This window comes from Coptis chinensis, chromosome 4 (genome assembly GCF_015680905.1).
Source record: "Coptis chinensis isolate HL-2020 chromosome 4, ASM1568090v1, whole genome shotgun sequence".
NCBI classification, from domain to species: domain Eukaryota; kingdom Viridiplantae; phylum Streptophyta; class Magnoliopsida; order Ranunculales; family Ranunculaceae; genus Coptis; species Coptis chinensis.
This window is the reverse complement of record NC_141459.1, coordinates 90573208-90588554: the sequence shown is the minus strand read 5'-3', so window position 1 is coordinate 90588554 and position 15347 is coordinate 90573208. Positions and strand designations below refer to the sequence as shown.

Sequence of the window (15347 nt, the reverse complement as noted above, 5' to 3'; positions counted from 1 at the left end):
AATTAAATTGAGATATGCCTTTTGCTGCTGCCAAGACTTGCCCTTCATTAGTTCTCAATGCCAGTGCAGGCCATAACACAGCCCACTGCAGGCCACCTACAGACCACTTCCAGTCCACGTACACATAGACCATAACACAATCCACTGCAGGCCATAACACAGCCCACTGCAGGCCACCTACAGACTACTTCCAGTCCACGTACACATAGGCCATGTTGCGGCCACCCTTGCTGCACATGACATTATAATTTTTTATGCTTATCTTTTATTCAGTTTCTGAATTAGGAACAAATAGGGCAACCGAATAAAAGTAAAGGCGAAAAAACTAAGTCACCTGGCCACATCAAAGGAAGCGATCTATGCACTTCCTTTGGTGCCATGATTGGTACAATTATTCAAAGTGGTCGACTTAAGTTTCTATATGGACCAGAATTATTCGGAACCAAAGTGGAGTTTTCATACATAGAGACAAATGACGTGAAAAATATTTGTAATCTTGAATTTGTCGAGTCTCCTTGTATGGTTGCATATATGAGGTGATAAAACTTACGTTGTTACTAACTATTTTATCGAATGTTTAGTGCGCTTATAAAATGATCGAGTTGTTGTCTTCACATTTCAAATGCTTGTATGAGAAATTTGTAAGTTTTAGAGATGGATATATATTTGTCAACCCGGCTATCTTTAGTACTGCGGATTCAAAAGCAAAAACTAAACTTGTTCTTGATAGATTGAGGGAAGCAAACATGAATGAAATTGTTTTCATTCCTTACAACCCATGGTATGGACATATATTATATTGGTTTTGTTGAACTCATATTTGGTTATAAGTACATATTAAATGCTAGTTAACTTTGTTCGGTTTTAGGTTCCATTGGATTGTGATTGTCACCGACTTGTCTAGTATGAATGTTTATTAGTTGGATTCGTTACATGGTAAATGCACCGGTGACATGGAAATCATTATCAACACGTATGTAACTATATATTTCCATGCGCATTTATTGATATACTTTTTTTATTATATATTTAGACTTTTTTATTTCTTATATTGACATAAATTGTTTAAATTTTTAACTTGAAGTGCGTTGATAGCTTTAAGAGGGATCCAAATGAATAGAAGTTCTCAAACACCATGTTCGCACCACATCAAGTTAAACAATTACAGTTACTATTTATCTATGTACTTGATGTATAACATCCCTAATTCAATTTCAAAATTTTGCAGGGCCCTAGGCAACCAGATAATAAAAAATGAATTATTCATGCAATGTATAACATCCCTACTGATGATGCACATCTTTTTGTTCGCTGGTCCGTAAAAGTACTGGAACATCTTTTTGATAAGGTTTTGTGTCCATCTTTACTGATGCTTCTGACTTGTGTGCAGGTTTTATCTTTGCCTATGGTACAAAGATGACCCAAAATCCCAAGAGAAGTTTATTTACTACCTTGCTAGGCTGAAGTCAAAAGCACTTATCCGGGACATTGGAAGCGTTTCTTCATTGATTACAAGGAATTCTGCCAAAAAGATTTCTTTAGCATTGGGGCAAGATAATTTATTTTCAAGAGGATTTGATAAAATTCTTTTTGTGCTTATGGTAAATATGATACAGTGCAACACTCTCTTATTTTTGAGATCAAACAATTGCTTATATTATATTATTTGTTTGTTTATTTATTTTTTTGCAGGCAAGTTTAAGGGAAAACTCTCCTATACTAAGGGCCAAAGCTTTACGTGCAGTAAGCACAAGTCCTTGTCTTTCCAGATATTTTGCTATAGTTTGGATAGTTTGCTTTGCCTATAGGAGTCACGTTTCCCCTTCCGCCCTCTCTCTCTCTCCCTCTCGTTCTCTCTACTTGAAAATGGAGAGGACACTACAAAGTAGCTTGATCCATTCTCGTGACTTGTCAATTGTAGCTTAATTTTCTACACGATATTTAATTTATCTGAGGAATTGCAATTTCGACAGGGTGATAGCAAAGGATTTGTGAAGGGTGGTCATGGTAGAAAAGAGGCTGCTGGAGTTCAATCGGGTCAAAGTTCCCAAGTATTATTACATTTCAATGGTCTTTTGAGGTTTAAAGAGTTGTTGTAAATACGGGTAATTGAATTTCACAGCTCACTCATCAGGGATCTTTTGGGCAAGGGGCAAGCTACATCAACTCTCCGGTAATGACACCCTCTCTCATATTACTTTTTTTTATTGCAGTGCAACTTAGGAAGTAAATGATTGATATTTTTTTTCCTGGTTTTCCATTCATATTAATTTGGTTTTGAAGATACTGCGAACCACCTTACTCCTTTTTGTTTCATAATGTGTCAAGTTGATGATTATCATTGATCATCCTTACCATAAAAAAATGTTAATTTATGGATGGAGTAAATCGTCTGATGAGGAACCTACTTGTTTACCCCTATTACCTGGTGGTGTTTTGCTTTAATCTTTATAGTTTCTTCAATTCTCTTTCAATGCATCTATTCTCAAACCTCTTGGCAGCCATGTGAGGTGAAAACCTGTATGTACAAACTATGTGGGAGTGAATCATGTTTCGCTTAATAGAACGTAGCTTAGTTTCTATTGGTTGTCTCTAAACCTTGTGAATTAAATGTTTTGCATTTATCTTATTGTGAAGTGCGGTCCTCACATTACAAAGGATTGATGGGAAACGAGTTCTGCTGAAGTGAGACAAGATCAAGGTAAACAAATCCTACACATTATTGTCTTTTTCTTTGAAAAGTATATGTTTACATATGTTGTGAGTCTATATGTTAGGGCTCATATCAACCAGGTGGCACAGAGTGTGGGTATTATATAATGAAGTTTATGAGGGAAATAGTAGAAGCTTGTTCAACTGGATCATTTGAAAATAAGGTATTCGAAAGTTTTGGCAAACACTTTATTTAGCTCAACGACTTCACCTTATTCTTATATAGTAACTCCACATGTTGTGCTTTGACTCATCCAGATAACAAATTTAGAACTGAAGGAGACATACACGCAAGATGAACTTGACGGTGTTCGACTCGATATTATTCAGTTCATCCAGAAAATGGAGTGTTTCAAATTCGAAGTTTAATGAGGATGAGTTTTAGCTATGTTCGGACCCCTCCAGTTTAATTTATGAGTCTTACATTTTTAATTTATGAAAAGGAATTTGAAGTTTGTTTTCTTAGTGCACTAAAAAAATTAATGGAAGTTTTTCTTTTTATTATTATTATCTTTTTTTGCAATGTTTGATAGTTTATTGTACATTTTGGAATTTGTTGGGAAAATGGAAATGTTGTATGTAGGCAGGCTGCGTAAATTTTGTTATGCAGGTTCGGTTTTTAAGTGGAATTTTGCTAGCATTATTATTAAATATATATATATACCACGGTTTGGTATAAACTGTAGTGTTTAGTATAACTATATACTACAGTATTATAACACATACACTAATATAAACCACGGTTTCAATAGCTTATATGCCACGGTTATGTTGACAACCGTGGTATATAATGGGCATTACAAACCACGGTTCTTTGAAAAACCATGGTATCCGTTAAACATATATACCACAGTTTTGCTATTATTATATACCACACCACCTATTGTCACGGTTGTATAACAGTGGTAAATATATTTATACCACACTTAAAAACAGTGGTATAAGTGTCATTCTGTAGTAGTGACAACCCATTTTGTGTTGGACAGACCCAAAAAAAAAAATATTTTACAAATTTGTCATTGACAAAAAAAATCGTAATTTGTGTTGGGTGGACCCCAAAAAAAAATTATTTTACAAATTTGTCATTGACCAAAAAAATCGTAATTTGTGTTGGGCACCCCCCAACTAAATATAAGTAACCTGGAGCCAACCTGTTTAGCATTTTTCTTCTTTTTCTCCCTCATTCCTAATCCATAATCCCTAAACTATACTCTAAATTGAGGAACTTCGAAACAGTAAAATGGAATACCCGAGCTTTTTAGAACACGAAAATAAACCATTTAATGAACACATGAGAGAAAATGAATAAAAGAGAGGAATAGAATATGACCAAATAAGGGAAAATATTCAAAGTGAAGAAGTTGCAATAGGAAGTGAAGCCGAAGATGATACAAAGATGGGACGAAATCCTCGAGGACATAAGGTAAACCTAGCTAGATTTTTAGATTTTTCGTGTAACCCAAGTCCCCAACGACCCCACCACATCAAAATTGGGCATCTCGAACGACCCGGTTATATCGATAACTATAAGTCCCAAACGACCCAGCTACATCGATTAACTTCAGTCTAAATGATATGACTACATCGAATTGGGTGAGTCCCAAACGACCTAGTCACATCGAATGAGAAAAAAATTATTAAAATGAAATGTAATTTCACCAAATTGATGACGTACGTAATTACAATTCTAATAAAATTGTATAAAAACCCATTTGTATAATACATCCATTGAACCCTGGAAACTCGAATGACGTGGATGATGTTCAACCGCTTTCAATAGATACAACATAAATATTTACTACAGATGAGGTACATATTAGGCATTGATTTTATTTGTTTTTATTGTCTAAATGAAATTATATTAGTGTATTGATTGTTGTTTTATTTCATATCTTTAGGTATTTCATACACGTAATGAGGTAATTGGTTGGGCAACTGCTCAGGGAAAATAATGTAATGTGGTTGTGGTAATTGGGAAGTTGCAGTATGCTAACGGGAACTGAGTACCAATGCTGGATTTAAGTTGTGAGAGCTCGGGTATATATCGTTCACACAAAAATGTAGGTCAAGATAAGGCTAATAAGAAAAATACGAGAATAGTAAAATGTGGATGTCCATTTAAGTTAGGATGTTGTTTCCAATGCGGCAGGCACTGTGGATAGTTGGAAAATTGTTGTTGTTAATAGTATTCACAACCATCCACTGGCAAAGACCCTTAAAGGACATGCATTTGCTACTCGGCTGACCGTTCCACAATTCGAGTACTTGTCAGAGATGACTCAAAATTCAGTTAAGCCTAAAGAAGTTTTGAAGTCCATCAAAAATAGGTATCCTGAAAACCTATCAAGTATATATCAAGTCTATAATGCGAGGCACAAGGTGAGGACGTTGGATATGAACGGTCGCACACAAATGCAGAGATTGTGTGAGATGTTAGCAAAAAACCATTATTTCGAGGAGGTGAGAGAGGATACGAATACGGATGAGATAACGGGGTTGCTATGGGCCCATCCAGAGGGTGTTAAGTTGGCTCGAACTTTTCCAAAAGTTATCATTATAGACGCCACCTACAAAACCAATAGCTATCGGTAGCCTTTTGTGCCGTTTGTAGGGGTGACTTCAACCTGAAAGTCTTTCACAGTCTGTCAAGTGTTGCTTCGATCTGAAACATCGATAGATTATGAGTGGGCTTTGCGTCAGTTTAACGGCTTGTTGGGTGACGAAAGGCCATCCGTGATCGTGTCTGATATGGAGTTGGTCTTGACGCGTGTCGTTGATATTGTGTTCCCTGACGCACACAAGTATCTTTGTAGATGGCATATCGCTACGTGGGTCCTTCATAAATGTCTTGATTTTTTTCCAACCACAGAACTTGTAGAGAAAGGCCAGTTCTCGTGGAACACTATAGTGAAATTGAGGACTGAAGATATCTTCAACCGTAGATTTGTTGCTTTGGAAAAACACTATATGGTTGAGTACTCCAATTTTGTTAGTTATCTGCGAGAGACTTGGTGGCCTTACAAAGATCGATTTGTATGTTGTTGGACAAACCAACACATTCACTTTGGGAGTACAACGACCAATAGAGTTGAAGGGTCTCATGCTCAAGTGAAAAGTGTTCTAGGAAACACAAACAGACATGATTTTCTAGGTATGTACTACTTGATTCACCCAATTTTAGAGATTCAGATGTCCTACATTAGAGGTACTTTTTGAGAGGAGTCTGATTCTAACTCAGCACCACCTAAAACAACCACACCACGGAATAACTCTTCTAAAAAATCACCTTAAAAGTTAGACATTGGCATCCTGAGGGGGCCGAAACATTACGATTTGGATATTCCAGAATAACTGCACAAATATATTGTTAAAGTGGATAACCCTATGGGTGATAGCAATTGTGGGTATAGAGCAATGTGCATTGCACTGGGAAGAAGTCAGGAAGAGTAGCCGTGGATGAGAAATAAGTTGTTACAAGAACTTAATGACAACCTCCCCCTATACTGTACATTGTACACTCACAGTGAGGTTAGGTTTGTGAAACCTACAATTTCCCATGAATGCGGTTGGGCACCCCCTGGTAAGTGGATGAGCATGCCCTTTGCTGGATATCTATTTGCTTCAAGATTTAATGTTGTCCATGTACATTTAGGAAATACGTACTGCTATCTTATCTTGCCACTGAGAACCCAATCAAATCCTGAGAGAGTAAAGAAAGTGTTGGGTATCATTTTCCACAAGGATGTCATTTTGTCCATGTTGAACTTGCTGATGATTGTCCGGTTCCAAAACCGATGCGAAGATGGCATAGAGCTCGATACTTAATTTCAGATAGTTGGGATACAACATTACAAGCAAGACAAGCACAATTTACGGCATTGAATATTCCCAGTTTAGTATTGGAAAACAAGCACACTAATAATGGGTTCGAAATACCAATAGTACATGCTATCGAATAAGTCTATTTAATTAATGTTCATGTGGTTGGAATTATAATTTGGTTTTTGATACAATTTTCTTAAATTTGATGGTATTCTTTGGTGGAATTTGATGTATGGATGTATGTTTGCTTGGTTTGGATGGTTTGGATGTATATTATTTTATATGATTTTGTTTGGATATGAAAGTCCCAAAAAACCAAATGAATTTTGCTAAGGTTATGTCCCAAACGTCGTGGCCACATCACCTAACCAACTCCCAAACAATCTGATGGAATCATTCGAGAGACAAAATTCCAGCATAATCATTTTTTTGGTCTCGAATGATCCCACCACATCACCAAAGCTACTCCCAAACAATCTGATGGGATCGTTCGAGAGCCAAAATCCAGCAGAATCGTTTTTGGTCTCGAACGATCCCACCACATCGATGAGATTTAGTTACAAACGATGTGACCACATCGTTTGGCTTTAGTTCGAAACGATGTGACCACATCGATGGGATTTAGTTCAACTCAGTGTATATCTCAGTACGTTTAGGGTTTTGACATATGTATTCAACACAATTTATGTTAATTGAACATTACAAATTGTGAGATTGATTAAACTTTATAAATTCAATTAACAATACTTAATTGAACAATAATCGATTAAAACTGATGAATTATTGACCAAATTACATCGACTCAGTGTATATCTCAGTACGGATAGGGTTTTGACATATGTATTCAACACAATTTATGCTAATTGAACATTACAAATTGTGAGATTGATTAAACTTTATAAATTCAATACTTAGTTGAACAATAATTGATTAAAACTGATGAATTATGCACCGGATTTAGGGTGGGTTTATGGTTTAGGGTTTACAAAGAAGTGTTTTAGTACGAAAAATTCGTATCCAAATCGAAATTTTAAAAAGATTTCATAGAATAACTATATTCAAATAAAAAATATTTCAATCATAATAATTTTGAATTTTCTAAAATTATTTGAAAATTTGCACAAATATCAATTCATTTGTTAGGGTTTAGGGTTTAGAAATTTCAGACTAAATTACGTACCCAAGTCGATTTGGCAAAATTTCATTCCATTTTAATTAATTGTTCTAAATAACTATATTCAAATAAAAAATATTTCAAACATAATAAATTTGAATTTTCTAAAATTATTTGAAAATTTGCACAAATATCAATTCATTTGTTCAAAAGTATCAAAATTTTGAACTAAAGCTCACCTAAAGCCCATCGATGTGGTCACATCGTTTAGAACTAAGGCCCATCAATGTGGTCACATCGTTTGGAACTAAAGAGAATCGATGCGGTCACATCGTTTGGAACTAAAGAGCATCGATGCGGTGAGATCGTTCGAGACCAAAAACATACTACTTTTGGAATTTTAGCTCTCGAACAATCCCATCAGATCGTTGGGGAGTTCATTCCGCGATGTGGCCAAGTCGTTTGGGACAAAAATTTGGCAAATTCATTTTGTTTTAGAAACTTTCATATCCAAACAAAATCATATACACCCTGTTAAATCCAAAACAACCAAATCCAAAACACCCAATTTACTATAAAAATCAAGACAAATCCAAAACAACCAATTTACTATAAAAATCAAGACAAATCCAAAACAACCAATAAAGATTAAGACAAATACGAAGACGTCCGTTTTGAACTTAAAAATACATCAAGATTTACAATTATATATATTAATTCTCATAATACATTAAACACTGAATACATGCCAACACAACCAGTTTCCAATCTAGTATGTATCAATCAGCGTGATATCGTCCACCAAAGAACTTGCACTTGGTCAAATTATATGCATTCATGAACTCGTCCCGTGCTTCCTCTAGAATCGCAATCCCACCCAATTACAAGCCTCTCTAGAGCAAGTGAGTAGTTTCATCGATGATAGGATGCTGCCAAAATTAAAATGCAAAACTACATTAGTATATACATTTCCAAAAGACCAAAAGAAAAAAAAAATTTAAGTTCGAATATTAACTCACCAGATTATGATATGGACAACTCTGTAGGGATAAGTGAATATGAAGATCACGGTTAATCATTCGAATATGAGTTTGCTTTTCGTACCAATACATGTACCTATTCTCACACTCCCATGGATAAATAGCAGTAGGTCCTCAATTTTTCATGTGATTTTGCCATCTACCCCAATAGGCATGCACAATACTATATTTCACGTTGTAGTCGCGTCCAGAAAGGGTTCTCGTTGAAGTCTTTGGTCTTGGGGGATCTAAGGGTACAAACTGAATATGTCTCAATTGACGCATAACCCTAGAAACATTGTAATGCTCCACAACATCAAGAAAATATATAAATCCCTCGAAAAAAGCTATTTCATCCACCGGGCGTGTGGATCGGACATTATCATAGGATACCATTCAACCTATCAAATAACATATGATTGAGGAAATCAATCACTAACTACGTACTCCAATAATCAATTAATAAATATAATTATTTTCAAACCCAAATACTTACATTGGAATAAGTCAAATCATCAAGTATCACTTGAGTATACTTCCATGCTTTTGTTGTGTTAGCACAACTCAACTGAGTAACTGAGTGCCTACGAGTACGCGACATGCTCAAGTTATAATTCAAGTTTGGGAATGGCCTGAACCTCGGGAAATACTCATAGATCCATGCCTAGATTAATATAGACACCCAGTTAATATTTTAATAGATAGATAAAATTAATAATGAAAAGAAAAACGAAAATACTCATACATATAGGAGAGTTAAATAGCCTGAAACACCCTTGACCTTAACACTTGTCGCAGTCCCAAGACCCATGTACAAGTATGCCAGTAAGGCTGTACCCCACGCATAGTCTCTGATCTCGTTAAATTTTAAAAGCAGCCTTAGATAACAAACAGGAACTGCAGTTTCAGACGTGTTGGTGAAGGCGGTAGATCCAAAGAAAAAGAAGAGATAAGCTCTCACTGCAAACTACAACTCTTTCTGGGTTGACGCCTTTTTCATAACAACCCCACTTCGATCACGTAAATCTTTATCCATCATCTTCCCAGCAAACTGCTTCAACAAGAAATCCATCCTAACTCTGGAAGTGAACTTATTGGCTTTCATCTCTACATCTATCTTGTCCATGGGTATGCCAAGACCTCTGTGGAGGAGTTTCTTTGTTTGTTCTAGACTCAAATCAGTGTCCCTAGTCACTGCTTTGCCTCTGATCGGAACTCCCAAGAGCTGGGAAACATCGTCCAACGTGATTGTCATCTCGCCCCACGACATATGAAAGGTGTTGGTCTCTGGATGCCACCTGTCTACAAATGTAGAGACCAACATAGGATCCTGATGCCTATATACACTGAATACTATAGCACATAAGTCTGTCTTTTGAAGCTCCTCATGAAAATTTGAGCAATCTAAACACTTTCCGACGATATCCCATTGTACCAACTTGGATAAGTGCCTATTGCACTTCAACGCTCCTCGATCCGCCTAAAACAAGAAAAACTCAGTATTAATATATGCACAATGTTTCATAATAAAAAACTTAAATACTAATAGACACTATATGATATTACCTGCCCCTCCCAAACATCGCGAGGCACGTGCACCGCATAGTCATACAAAAGATTTGTCCCATAAGGGCCACCTCCATAATTTCTTCTCTGGAACTCCAAGTCATTCTCATAATAGCCTATGGAGGTACAGGGGCTACCTCGACATCGTCCTCGTCCTCCTCACCCTCCTCTTCATCCTCACCCTCCTCTTCTCCATCATCAACCATTTCTTCATCATCTTCTTTACCATCCTCATCATCATCATCATCATCATCATCTACAGCTACACTCTTCCCACGATCCATATTTTCATCTTCTAAATATGCATCTTCATCTAAATCTACATTAAAATCACTATCCATATTACTATCGCTTACATCACTCAGAACACTTTCCTTTCTTTTCTTTTTATTTTCAAACTCTACACTACTTACAACTACATTGCTGGGATCATCCGCTTTTTGATCCCCTCTACGGACTGATGCCGAGGAGTTATTTCCCCTTTCTCTCTTTTTCTCAGGCGCCTCATCGCGACTTGAACTATTACTACTCCCCCCCACCTAACAACTTCTTAGCACCCGTGTAGATTTTTTTTGCTAAATTCTTTGTTCAAGACATTGCTACAGAATAAATAGGGAAAAAAAAACAAGTATTAGTATATATAACAAAAGTTCAATCAATAGATGGAGAACTTGAATAGCTTCATTTTCCAACAACAATCCACCCATGATTTAGCACCAAGTAAGGCATATAAGAACTCTCGTATCAATAGATATATAACAAAGAATATGTAGATATATATACTATAAGCTAACATCACCGTATATATGTAGATATATAGCTCACCGTATATCTCCAAATAACCTTAGAAAACTTGTCAATGCAACAATATAAAAGAGAAACAAGATTTCAAATATGATGTTCTATGATTCCCATTCTTCAATGATTTATCATTTTGGTATGACTTCAAAACTTCAAAAAATTCCTCCCCAAGTTTCAATACCAAGAACTCACTTTTCTTTATTCTACTCTCTACACAAAAAATTTACACTAAATTCTCTATTCTTCATAATGAATCTCATAGGATGGTTCCTCAAACTAAATCCTCTCACTTGTTTGAATAGAGCATTTATCACCCCTGCCAAGTTCCACAGTCAAATAAAAGCATGCTAAACTAGAGGAGTCGGAACTCAGAGAAAACATACTATTGGAGAGCTACACTAATTTAGTAACTGTGTGTAGTTTTCTTAACAACCTCCCACACACTTATAGAAACATACTTCTTAACAACCTCCTACACACTATATTTACGGAATTTGATCACATAATAGAACTAATTCAACAGACATAGTATATGTTTTCTACACTAAAACCAATCGATACTGGAGAGCTACACTAAAACACTACTGGAGAAACTATTTGTATTGAGAAAGATGAGAAAATATCCGACATTATGTTTAACCAACATTCAAGAAATACAGAAAACTAAAACTCAACGCTATCAATTCTACATGCACTATTCTGCCGTTCTAGGTCAGTGAGCTGATAACAATGACATGGAAGAGGATTGTAATCAAAGCAACACAAAACAAATTAGAAATTAGAAATTACTTACATGAGATTGACGGTGACAGTTGAAGGGAGGATGAGAGATCGAGAGGGAGAACACAAGACAGTTGGCGCAATTTTTGGTTTTTGGTGTGAACTGAAGGGTGGTAACTGAAGAAATAGATTGTATTGGCGCGAACTGAAGAAATGGTGGCTAAAGGAGAGTAAGAGATGAATTTAATTTGGTGCAAATTTTGCTTTTTGGTGGTAGGTTTTTGGTGAATTCGACGAAAGGTGGTAACTGGCTATTTCGGGGTTTTTTTTGTTCGGGTTTGGTTACGGGGTCTGCCCAAAACTCTCGGTTGCGCCCAACATAAATACAGACCCCAAATTGGGTCGGGGTCTGCCCAACACAAAATGTGGTCTGTCAATAACAGGACCCAAAAACATTATGCCAAAAAAGTTATGCCAAAACATTTGCATCACTTCTAAAGGTACTCACTATGGGCACCTCCCATTTTGTGTTGGGCGGACTCCAAAAAAAAAATTATTACAAATTTACTATTGACCTAAAAATTGTAATTTGTGTTGGGCACCCCCAACTACATTGAGGTAACCTGGAGCCAATCTGTTTAGCCTTTCTCTTCTCTTCTCCCACATTCATAATCCCTAATCCCTAAACTATACCCTAAGTCCTAAACTTCATAACACAACAAATGGAAGACCCCTAATTTCCTCTACCACTTAATGATGAAGAACATCTTAATAATCAAAATTCGTCCACTACTTAATGATGAAAAATATTTTAAAGTAATTTTCTTATATATTTTTTTAAAAATAAAATTTCGTTGGTTAAAGTAATGAAATTGAGGAGCAATGTAATGATCATCCCATATTAATAAATTGTTTACAATTACAACATAATTTCAAACATTTTTTAAAATCTAATCAATATAAGTTTGAAATTTAATCAATAAAGTTTGAATTTCTTAAAATATTTGAAATTTCGACATTACAATATCGTTTGGGAGAGCTTTGTGCGGCATCTACAAGTCGTTTGTGACCCTTCCCCTTGATTGTTTGGGCCTTGAAAATTTTGCTGGAATAATTGGTTTGGGGTGACACCACCAAGCAGTTTGGGTTGAGGTGATGCAGCTCAGCTACGTTGTTTGGCACAAATGTAGGCGACTTCACCACATCGTAGGAAGCACTTCCCACCGACTTCACCACATCGCTAGAAGCAATTCCCACTGACTTCGCTATATCACTTGAAGCACTTCATTCCCAACAATTCACTGTATCTATTAATTGCATAAAAATATTTCACTGTCAAGTCATTAGTCTAGTCTTCATTCAACATCACCAAGTCGTCGAGGAGGCTATAAAGCGGCACCATTAGGTCGTTCGGTAAAAACAAAGTCGGTTAATAGAAACTGGTCTATCCAAACCTCTGCCAATGAAACTCAAAAGGAACTCAAAATCACTGATCCAATTTACATGGACTTTTGGCAAGAGGTGGTGTATGATAGACTTCCTAGGTACTGTACTTATTGCTCTTTACAAGGTCATAATGCTAGTGATTATCGAAAGCTTAATCCAAACGGCTCCATTACGCGTGGTGAAGTAATGAATGATAAAACTCCACCCAGCCAAAATCATGTGAATATTAGTGCTAGTTTGGGCGCAGACAAAGTGTTTAATGGCTTGGAGACTCCCTCAAATTGGATTGCAACTTCAGCTAATGGGAAGAATGGTTTGAAAAATAATCTGGATGTTGAAATTTATCATGATTCTGAAACTATTCTTGTTGACTATATTAGTTTTATTGAAGAGACTCAAGTTGGTCATGTATCACAAGGGAAACTCGAGGTAGATCTTAAGAAAGGCACGAGTGTATGACGACAGAAGAATACATTGTTGGTGACTCAGACTAGTGATCTGCCTCCTGTTGTTTTTCCAATATTTAGTCCAACATAACATCAACATTCTTCAATTCATCATTTCTATTCAAAGCAACAACAAGAACCATAACAAATCCATCCAAACTAGCCAAAACTTAAAATTCTCATCTGATACTTTCACAAATCAAAGCCCTTCTTTTCTTCGCCGAATCTTTAATTTCTTGACGTGCCGAATCTTTAATTTCTTGACGTGAAATCAAACAATTTTGAGATAAAGAGAAAAATATGGATGAAGCACCAAGAAGAGTAACCCAAAAAAAAAAACTATATATGGATGAACGAAGGTTGGGATGAAGGCTAGTTGTAACTGGTTATGTCCGGTTTATTTTTGTGCGGGCTTTGGTGATGGGGTCTGCCCAAAACTCTATGTTGCACCCAAAGTAATTACAACACCAAATTGGACTGGGGTTTGCCCAACACAAAATGGAGTCCGTCAATAACATGACTCCTAAATTACATACCATTAGATTCGACATTCGAGACAGTCTTACGTACGTAGGCGTGTCTAGTATTTGAGAACCAATGAATGACCATTTTATTTAAGACATGCTACATGCTAGTAGAAAGCTCATACAACAAATCAACAATACGAGAGCTAATACTATTGAAGTTGGGCATCAAACTTAAAACCAATTTGTGATAATTGGAGTGGCTCCAGGATTTATATATTGATTGGCTAGGCTTTAGACACCCAATCTGGAATTATAATCTGAACACGCTCCCTCACGTGTGGCGTAATATTGAACCTAACACGTGCGTGAACAATTTTTTAAACAGGTGACATGTAATAACATGGGCTTTTGGGCCAGAGAAATAGTTTGTTCTGATATCATATTAAAGATGGACATCCAACTTAAAACTAATTTATCTTAATAGATTCATGATCAAATATTCAAATCGTATATAGTAAGGTCAATAAGATATTATTAAGAATTGATTTGATTAGCACAAATCAATGATTTAGTTTTCATGTTAAGTCTTTTGTAGTATCTATTTATAATCTATTTATATTTACAAGTAATTGGACTGAGAGCCCGATTTTTCAAAAAAAATTCCCCAACCTTGAATTTTCATTGCGGATTTAAAGAAAAATGTAATACCCTGAACACTATATACATATACTTAATTTTAAAATCATCATTATCATCAATATTAGCATTTCATTATTTAAATTATTGCATAAAGTCTTTTATAGAATTTTCTTACACTAGTTATTAGTATATCATATTGAATGAGTGCATGGAGTTTATCTTTGGACTTGATAAGAATAGTGAGTACACAGGTGGTTTGAGTAAGGTAGTCTAGGCTATATTTTAGTTTTTATTGGAGAAATATGAGTGATGGGCACGTGCGGGAAGTGTTGTTAAAGAGAGTTGAACTAATCAAAACTAAGACTAGAGTCTTAGTAACTTAAGACTCTTAGAGCAAGTCTAATGGAGAGCTGTTAAATTGGGGCTACTAAAAGGTGTCATATAGGCCTTTTAGCATGCACAACCATATTTAACAGGCCAAATAAAAAAACTATTCCAATTACACTTTTTAGCAGCTGTTAAGTTTGGGTAACGGACGACAGAAACTCTATCGTCTGTCTGTTAAATTAATTAAAATGGGAGACAGACAGCTTCT

General features: G+C 35.9%; 1 protein-coding gene and 1 long non-coding RNA gene across 2 annotated transcripts; both read left to right on the top strand.

The window, feature by feature from the left end:
• Positions 1–183: 183 nt before the first annotated feature.
• LOC147505575 (sister chromatid cohesion protein SCC2-like) lies at positions 184–2169 on the top strand. The gene is made up of 4 exons (XM_086604159.1): positions 184–973; positions 1391–1601; positions 1693–1743; positions 1974–2169. Exons 1-4 carry the CDS (start codon positions 954–956, stop codon positions 2097–2099), a joined length of 408 nt encoding a protein of 135 aa, XP_086460285.1. The 5' UTR covers positions 184–953; the 3' UTR covers positions 2100–2169.
• Positions 2170–2775: 606 nt separating this feature from the next.
• On the top strand, positions 2776–3166 carry LOC147505574 (uncharacterized). Its single transcript, XR_015220630.1, has 2 exons — positions 2776–2876; positions 2971–3166. It is a non-coding gene; the product is annotated as an uncharacterized LOC147505574 (long non-coding RNA).
• Positions 3167–15347: the final 12181 nt, after the last annotated feature.